General features: G+C 37.9%; 1 protein-coding gene across 3 annotated transcripts; it reads right to left on the reverse strand.

The window, feature by feature from the left end:
• Positions 1 to 668: 668 nt before the first annotated feature.
• Positions 669 to 9,357, reverse strand: znf207b (zinc finger protein 207, b). 3 transcript variants are annotated; one of them, XM_051112905.1, is made up of 12 exons: positions 9,170 to 9,357; positions 8,638 to 8,764; positions 8,415 to 8,553; positions 8,143 to 8,325; positions 7,990 to 8,065; positions 7,835 to 7,905; positions 7,429 to 7,571; positions 6,770 to 6,862; positions 6,122 to 6,334; positions 5,764 to 5,929; positions 2,382 to 2,564; positions 669 to 2,161 (listed from the first exon to the last, which is right to left on the reverse strand). In XM_051112905.1, exons 1-11 carry the CDS (start codon positions 9,208 to 9,210, stop codon positions 2,404 to 2,406), a joined length of 1,413 nt encoding a protein of 470 aa, XP_050968862.1. In that variant the 5' UTR covers positions 9,211 to 9,357; the 3' UTR covers positions 669 to 2,161; positions 2,382 to 2,403. The 3 variants fall into 3 exon arrangements, with proteins under 3 accessions (XP_050968862.1, XP_050968861.1, XP_050968863.1); XM_051112904.1 differs by having other exon boundaries at positions 669 to 2,564; XM_051112906.1 differs by lacking the exon at positions 6,770 to 6,862 and having other exon boundaries at positions 669 to 2,564.
• Positions 9,358 to 9,911: the final 554 nt, after the last annotated feature.

Below are 9,911 nucleotides of genomic sequence, written 5' to 3' on the forward strand. Positions count from 1 at the left end.
TGATAAATCTGAATATAAACTGTTTGGATACGTCTTCATGTGTATTTTTTTATTCTGTGGCCAGAATAGAAAACAGAACAGAAACAGTGCCTACCATATATAGATGCTTACTGTTGGAAATTCATCTCAATTACCACCTCATGCTACATTTAAAAAAAAAAAAAAAAAAAAGGAAAGAAAGAAAAAAAAAAAAAAAAAAAGTTCACACAGCTTTGCTTAAACCCATACTTAATACTTAATCATCTGTTTAACTTAACTTAATACTGTTATGTATAGAAAACAACTTAACCATTAGACACATATTGTATATTTGGTATTAAAATCCAAGCAACGAGACACAGATTAGATAACAGATGTTTATTTCACATTTGTAACATCACAGTACAAACAAACAAACTACCTTTTCTGCTATAAATCCTTACAATACTTTTCAGCACTGAGTTTTCAGGTTCTGACTTCAATTAATTTAAATCTTTTTCCTTCCAAATAACACCCAATTGGGAAGGAAAGATGAAAACCTACAGTGTGAAATCAAGCAGCACGCCTGTAAGTAATTGTTAACACCATGGTTACATGGTTATGGTGTGTTGGATTAGGGTTAAAACTAAAACTTTGCAAGACAGTAGCTCTTAAGGAGCAGGGCTGGCAACCCCTGATTTAAGGGCATGAAAAAAAAATAAGATGTGAACACAGATGTTACTCCAAATCACGTAACTCTCTGGCAAACACCAGTTAAATGAGAAGTTCACTTCCAGAACAAAATTTTACAGGTAATTTACTCACCCCTTGTCATCCAAGATGTTCATGTCTGTCTGTCTTCAGTCGTAAAGAATTTGTTTTTTGAAGAAAACATTCCAGGATTTCTCTCCATATAGTGGACTTCTGTGGTGCCCGTGAGTTTGACCTTCCAAAATGTAGTTTAAATGCAGCTTCAAAGGGCTCTAAATGATCCCAGCTGAGGAAGAAGGGTCTTATCTAGTGAAACTATCGGCTAGTTTCTTTTAATTTAAAAAAAAAAAAAAAAATTCAATCGTTTCGCTAGATAAGACCCTTCTTCCTCGGCTGGGATCGTTTAGAGCCCTCTGAAGCTGCATTTAAACTGCATTTTGGAAATTCAAACTTCGAGGCACCTGAAGTCCACTACATGGAGAAAAATCCTGAAATGTTTTTCTCAAAAAATAATTCCTTTATGACTGAAGAAAGACATGAACATCTTGAATGACAAGGGGGTGAGTAAATTATCTGTAAATTTGTTCCGCAAGTCAACTTCTCCTCTAATTATCTTGAGAATTCATTTTTCCTGCTTTTCCCTAAAAGCTAAAACAGTTTCTGGTCAATTCTTTACATGAGGAAAAAGTAAAACCATGAGTGAAATACAAAGTCATGCAATATAAAAATCGGATAATTCACAACGTAATTCACACAGTGGCTCTTACCTGCAGACCAGGAAATGCTTCCAAGCCATTGTACCAATTTAATACTGGTAACTGAGAAATATCAATCAAGCATGTCACAGACAAATGTATGGTGCATTTTAAACCCAACTTGTGGAAAGCTCATTCATGCAACTAGGTTACCAAGCATTTGTCATTTAACAGTTAAAAATATTAAGGAGTGATTACAGCTTTACTCTTTACTATAAATGACTTTTAATGGTGTTAACACTAAATACCTTTATGAACATACCAGAACAAACTTGTTATTGACAGAGCAAGGGTATCTGTAACGTCATTATGGCTTTATCAAGAAAACCAACCTGCCTGAAGACTCCACTGTTCAGGAAACACACTCACACAAAAACAAAAATCAAGAAAAGAAATATCAAATTAAGTATATTTTATTACAATACACATAGCAAAAAAATAAAAATAAAATACAGAGAGACAATTACCCTTGTGCTATTTAAACCCTGAATAGATGGATGCAAACAGTTAAAAGATAACAAAAACAAAAAAACACCATGACAACAGTGATCGGAAGCCCTCACCAAGCTGATGTTGGGGACGTAAAGTCCAACAGCACAGTATGGTGCTGTGAGGGCTTCACTACTAAGATAAAAGCAGAAATCTTACTGGGAACTTGCCTTGAGTATGGAGATACTGTTAGGCCAGCGGCTTCAATATATTATGAACCTTTGTCTAATATACTGTACTTGTACAACCTGAATGAAACACAATAGGAAGAAAAGCAATACATGTATCAACTGTAACATTGATACTGCTGTTATCTTCTGTCTTTATTTAAGGGCTGAATCCAAAACTCTTGTGTGATATTACATATCTCAAATGTCCAGTATGCAGTTTTTCTTCAGCAGTGGGTTTAGAGCTCATTGGTTTGGCTACATTAAAAGCACAAGATGAGAAAAGGTTTAACCTCCAAACCTAGTGGGACGACAGCGCCGTTTCAGTATCGGCTGCCTGGAGACATTACGGGTGGCCTTATGCCCATGGGAGGCCCAGGTGGGCCAGCTTGGTATGGGGGCACCATTGGGGCACTCTGTCCATAAGGAGGCATGCCACCAGCCATATAACCAGGCATGCCCTGTGGAGGACCACCATACTGAGCTGAAAACATAACAAAAAAAAAAAAAAAGAACATTAGTGACTAAACACCTAACCCTGAAGCAGCTAGGCCTGCCATACTTAATGGTTTAGGTAAATGCATTGGGTTCCAAATCAATTTGCACTTAAAACTCCATTATTATAATGTCTATGACTGGCATTCACAGCAGTTGTGAAATACTTTTTAAACATACACCTCTGATCTCATTACATCTGAGTAACTGAGCCACTGCATGTGTGCATTTGCCTGGTAACTATTCCAGGGCTTGAGCAAGGAGCCATTGGCTCCTATTAGAATCAAACTTAGGCACCAAATAATTTTTAGGTGCCACAAAATAAATTTTTTATTTATTTATTTATTTTTTTCCACACTTTAATATTTCAGTCATACTGTCTGTGTTTACGTCTCATCTTTTTGTGAATTTATCAGCATTTTAATTCAGTAAACCATGTAGATGTCCTGGAAACTAAGGTTCACTTAAAGTGGGAACTAAACATCTTTTCCAACTTAAAAATTATATACAGTCACATAGAATTGTTTATTACACAGAATCTGTGCCAATATCATGAACCATAAACATCATTTGGTCACTGAGTGTAGTTTGGGTTCCTCCTCCATGCAACCTATTGCATCCTGTCATTTTTTTTCTTCATTAGTAAAATGCAATAGGAGGTCTTGAATTTTATCTTTAGCTTCTTGCATTCTTGTCATCATGTAACAGGTTAAGTGAAAATATTAATACGCAATAGTGATATAGCAAAATGCTCTTTAGAATTATTTTTCTAGCTGACTGATGAGCTTATGGGCACTGAATGGTTATTCTGAGGTAAATGTATTGTTACATGGCATTGTTTACAAGCTTCACAAGTTTCACAAGAGTCCGCTCACATTTGCCTGAACGAGTCGTCAGGAATTCGAATCTTTTTCAGTTACGGCCACACGTCACAAAGTAACATATTTGCATAATGTCCACCTACGTTCTACGTCGCGAACAACTTGCCCGCCCACAAACAGTAAAATTTCCATGTGGTTTACTTCACATGGAAATTTACACGTACATTATACAGAAGACGCTGTATCCTACACTGTGAGTAAAATTGTTTTCTGTTCACTTCCAAAAGATGAATCTACAAAGATTGTATTTTCTAGCGATCGTTCAAAATATGTAGTTGTGTATGTTATGTTGTGTAACAACACTGCACATGTCTTGCTAACCGGCTAAATCACGCTTTTGTAGATCTGTTGTTCAGCTGTGGACCCACTGTAGTCTGACAATTTGTGATTGATGCAGTTTGACTGTCTGTCTGTCTCATTAGTTGGAGTAATGATAAAGGATGGCGCACAAAGCGGCTTTCACACCGAATGCGGAAAGCGCTGTGCTATGAAAACCATTCGTTTCAATTTCTTCCGCCCTGCGAGGACGGCTTGTTTCTGCCTCGACCAAAGCATACGCGCAGCAAAGCGCGCACGCCGCGGACAAAGTTCAAATGAGTTGTTCAAATGAACTTTTGTCGCTGCGCTCTGAAGGGCTGCACTGAACCCAGCAGCCAGCGCATCGCTTTCCGCGTTCGGTGTGAAAGCCACTTAATGCATTATACAGTGTTGAAGTTTACAACATAGAGGTGTGCCCGGTTCGCTTACATAAGCAAATTGCGAGCATTTTCCACGGCAGACCGTGTTAACTTGTCGATCAGCCACTTCAGCCGTTTCTTCATCAGACTCTGGCTCGAATTAGTATGGTAAAATCGATGCCATCTTTTCTATGTATTGACAAGTATCCAGGGCTGTTAGTCAGTTATGGCAATGGGCGTATCATTCTCCGACACGCTGCACGCGGTAGACCAATCATAAAGGACTGCGCCATCTGACCAATCACAGCAGTGAGGGCTCACGGAAAGGAGGGGTTTAGAGAGACTGATTCTTCGAACTGCTTCGCACGAGTCGTTTATGAATCATTTAGAAACGGGGTAAAATTAAATCTATTTTTGGAGAAAACTGACGTGTTTTTTGACCTTGCATACATGTAAACCTGTTTTGGGAGTCTATTAAAACAATATTAGCAACCTTTAAAATGGCATAATAGGGGCACTTTAACTCATGTTAATTACTATAACGTTAGTAGTAAAGAAAAATGTATAATGAGCTCACTGGCCGCTTGAACTAAGCCGCGCTAAAGTGATCGCGCCTGCCATATTAAAGAGTGCCAAAACCGTATTTATTGTTTGAATTTCGTTATGAATTTGCCAGAATTCTAAAGCTGATACTTTGTTTATTAAAAGGTAACAAAGCTTTTTTTGATTACTGGATGGGAAGTGCGCTACAAATAATATGAAGTCCACACATTAACAGAACACAGCATATAGACCTAGATCTTCATAAGAAGCCATAGTATCGATTATAAATGAGAACTGCTAACGATACTGCCAATATTCACACAGCTGACAGCTTCACCTGTTGTAGTTTGTTCAAGTTGCGCACGAAATTTGCATGTCTCCGTCATTTAACAGATGCGGTTGATTGTTTGAAAGTATTTTTTCATCTACAACTTTGATGTGCACAGGAAAAGATGTGATCACAAAACAATCAGGGAAAAAAAAAAAAAAAAAAAAAAAAAAGGCATTACATATGATTTTTTTAAAGTTTATAATATGTAAATTTATATAGTAGCCAGTGGCAACCTCAGCAAAAACTTCATTCGCAAATGAAAATATTTGGTCGCAAATGCGACCGTTTTAGTCGCAGTCTGGAGCCCGGCATTCTGCTAATCAGTGCTGAGGATCTACATTATTTGGCAGAAGAATGATTAACAGGGAAGCTGTGGTTTACAGTGATTTGAGATAAGCAGAGTTTAACAACATTCAAGTGTATTTAAGAAGTGTATCATTTGCTGCTAACTGTTTATTGTTGCTATGTAAATGTCCATCCCTTTAATGGGATGCCAACATAAAAGTATGATGTATGGTATACAAACAGCATAAAGCAAATATCTTTATTCCGAATGAGTCCCCATTTATTGATCATTACAAATAAAATGTCTGTTACTCATTATTAGGGGAAAAAAAAAAAAAAAATCAAGCAATACCATTGTGCTGTGAGCTCAAATGCATGTGCATTTTATAATACCAGTAATAAATTAAAGTAAAAAATGAAAGATAAAACAGTAACCTTAAACAGAAATATGATCTACAGACACAATCTTACCATGTATGGGATGCCTCATTCCAGGCTGCTGAGGAGGTATAACCTGCTGTGCAGGTATCATTCCTCCCACTGCTCCACTAGGGGGAGCTGAGGCAGCAGCTGCTGCAGTCTGCCCAGGCCGAGGAATTAGCCTCTGGTACCTAGGCAGCTGAGCCCGTCTCTCTTCCTGAATCGGGGCCAAGACAATAATAATGTAATCAGACACTTGCAGTAACAAGAACACACTTTGGACTGCATGAATTCTGACAACATCAGTTAACTCTTAAATTTGTGATTCAGCAATAATTCATAACACCACTTAATGCATTTACAATTACTTACTGTCAAAAAGGAGTTAGAGCAAAACTCAAGCACTCACCAGCGAGATATCCTCATCAGGGTGCATCAACTTACTGGTAGCACTCAAGGTGGTGAGGGTGGCTGGCTTACTTGTGACTGTGGCAGGGGGCTTGGCCACAGTGCTGGAGGAGGCAGCAACAGAGGGAGTGGAGGAAGGCTGGGTGTAGGCTGGGAATGTCACTTTGGGAGAATCAGAGGTGGTTGATGACGGTCCTGATACCGTCTGCTGCGCCTGAAATGAAAGGGACATTTTCAAAACACGCTAGTAACAAAGTCAAAGGTCCTCTCCAATCACAGCACACACCAAAAAAAGAAGAAGAAAAAAAAAAAAAAAAGTTGTCGTCGTTTTGGATAATTAAAGGAGTAATAACAGTTGAAAATAAAATTGAGTAATTTTGCAAATAAATTGAGTAAAAAAAATTAAGTTAATAAAAAAAAAAAAAAAAAAAAAAAAAAAAAAAAGGAGACAGCAACTGTACATTTACCATGCCCAATGCAAAAAGGCATATATGCATGCATGAAGAAATTAAAACACCAACCAACTAAATAACAGCCTAATTATTAACACAGCTTTAAATGCATGTGCATATCTACTAATGACAGAAACAAGCGTGTCTGATCTGCACGTTACGCTAACGTAAAGAGAAGCACACAAACTAGTGCGTACTTGGGCAGAGCTAGGGAACAGGGGTTTAGAGGAGGCAGACTGTGTCTCTGCACTCGCAGGGGCTGCGCTGGGGCTTGCAACACCAGTCCCCATCTGAAGCACAGAAAGAAAGGATAACAGTATATATTTACAAAAAAAAAACCTCTCCTTTGACTGAACATTTAACTTATTCAGTTATCCTCCGCAGTGGCAAGATCTGTTTTCACAAAAAAAAAATACAGACCCTTTACCATACATTCTCACAAAAAATGCACAAAAATTATACCTTTAGGGGTACAACAGCTTATCACTGGGAGCACCCTCAAACCAACCACCTTTCAGGTGTAGGTAAGATACAACATAGTCTCTTTAAGGGTACTGCTCCAATTGTAAGATGCTGTAACATCAAAAATACAATTTTTGCACATTTTTAAGTGTACTGTGTAGCTTCATTTTCTTATTTTATTGTATCAACAGCTATTGTCACTTACTTGCACTGTACTACAAAACAAAAAGAAAAGACAAAACAAAAAGAAAAGTACTCTATTACAATGACCACTAACTTTCGATTTTTTTTCTTTAACTCCAAAACCTTTTTTAATGATCCCTTAAATTTATTTATTCACAAAGAGTGGCTACACAAATACTCCAGTAAATGCATCTGGTTCTAAATTCAGTACCTGCACAGCGCTGGGGAAAAGAGGTTTGGATGCGGCGGACTGTGTGGCGGGTACAGCTGGTCTGCTGGACATTCCAGGAGCTGTGACAGGGGCTGCAGGTGCCATATGAGGCATGCCAGGCCTGGCAACATGAGGTGGCATTCCTAAAAACAAAAAAAATTGTTTACTACCATAGCCATATTGCTATGCTTAAATGTGAAATATTTATACGGATACACCATAATTTTGGCAATGAATGCATGTAAAAGTTTAATTACCCGATTACCTAATTTAATATTAAATGAAAGTTTTGATTTCATTTTCAATAAATCAAGTGCAAATCAGTGCATCACTAAAAATAATGACTGCTTATTATTAATACAAGCTAAGCTTCAGGCTTTAATTTATCAACAATAACAAAACTGACCTGGTGGCATGCCAGGAATCATCGGAGGCATTGCTGGACCAGGAGGCATCATCCCTCCCATTGGCATCATGCTTTGCATAACAGGACCAAAGATAAATCAGAAAGGACTATAATATATCAGCTTTCAACCTCTATAAATGAAAATTAAGACCTACCCAGGTGGCATGCCTGGCATTACTGGTGGCATTCCAGGAATCATTGGTGGGACACCAGTCAACATAGGTGGCATGCCTTTAGAAAGAGATATGAAGTATTAATGGAGTGCACTTTTGTTTGAGATGTACTACTTAAACTATTGACATACACACCTCCATAACCAGTGGGTGGCATGCCTTGAGCTTGAGGTCCAGGATGCATGCCTGCCTGGGTCATTGGGGGCATGTAGGCAGCCTGAGGCTGAGCAGCTGGTTGCTGAAACGATGAAGGTCCAGCTTCATCATCGTCGTCTTCCTCATCGGAATCATCCTGGTTCTGCTTCTTCTTTTGGCTCTCTGCTCAGACAACACAAGAAGTTTATTTTCCTGGGACAACTCATTCTATTGATATTTTAATAATTTGCCTAAGCTCTGTAACACCATACCTTGTGACTTTTGTTCAAGTACTCTTCTCCGATCCTGCATGTCTTTTTCTGGAATACCCTCCATGCCGTAGATTTCCAGTTCTATGTCTGTTCTTCCTGGTATTGCATTTGGAACTGAGTCTATAGTCTCTTTGTGCACCTTTAAAAAAACATATTTAATAATTCAACACACCTTATCAAACATCAATGTAAATGTATTAAAAGACATCACAACTGTACATACCTGCATGCAATGTATGGCTAATCCAGGTCCTGTGTACAGCTTCTTGTGACATATATGACATTTGAAATGTTTGGCTTTTTGGTGCTGAATGAGAATTTTTTCATCATCAAAATCTCTGTTGCAGTACCTGAAAGTCTGATTAAGGATCACATTGAGGGTGAGCAGAGAACGTCACGAAAAGAAAGACCTATATAAAGATCTTAAAATCAAATTATAGTGTGTAGATGTACTCATAATACTGACATAATCATCTGACCGTGGTTACAGATTATTACAACCTAAAATGTTCAGAAAGCGAACATTGAGACATAACTATTGTGTCCAAAACAACTTCTTAATTCTAGTAAACAAGGATTAAATGACATTAAGAGAAGAAAAAGCAGGAATAGGAAACATACACATTTCTGTTTTTCTTCTGATATGTAATAATAAATATGACTGCAGTGTAAAACTGACAGCATGAGCTCAAATTCACTATCACGCTGCTACAACATAGCACTGAACAGGCCGCATCGTGCCAGGAAAAGGATACCAGCACCAGGGCTTCATTTGCTTCTTCTTCTTTCGTCCCATTTTAATAACTCGTTGATATCTTCTAAACCAACAGGAAAGAAAAGGATTCAAAACGGTCACCAAACGTAGTTTCTTGATTTCAGTTTAGAACACACAAAAAAATGGCGCGGCTCCGCTAATGTCTCTTCTCCCACAATGCAGCGGGATATGACGCAAACACGCAACTGCGTCAATCCGCTCGCGCGCTCCTGATGACGTTTAAACAGAGCCCCTCCCATTTGGAAACTTGCACAGCCCATTACTTAACAATAGAGTGGATTCTCGTTGTTTCATTAAATCAAAATGATCAGTTCCTAGAGATAAAAGAGCTATCAGAATGAGAGCTATGAATCTACAACATAATGCTCTTAAACATTTCATATTTTTAATGAAATAATTAAACTATTAAACTCTTTAATAACAAAAATCAGCAACTGCTCTTGAAAACTTGTCTCAAAATAATGTAAATTAATAATGCAATGTAATGTACACAGTACTGTAATGTACATAATGTATGTGCAACATACAACATTTGTTCTTATTGGCATTCTGAAAGCTGGTAAACCAAGTGTATTTGGTTCACTACAGTAATTAGTGCCATGAAGCTTTACAATAAGGGTGAAATAAATGTCTGCATTGTAATACCTTAGGAAAATATAACTATTACATGAGAGAATATGGTCTAAACACCTTTTGGCAGAGTTTCAAAGTAACTGTGGTTT

The sequence above is a fragment of the Labeo rohita genome, chromosome 6 (genome assembly GCF_022985175.1).
Source record: "Labeo rohita strain BAU-BD-2019 chromosome 6, IGBB_LRoh.1.0, whole genome shotgun sequence".
NCBI lineage: Eukaryota > Metazoa > Chordata > Actinopteri > Cypriniformes > Cyprinidae > Labeo > Labeo rohita.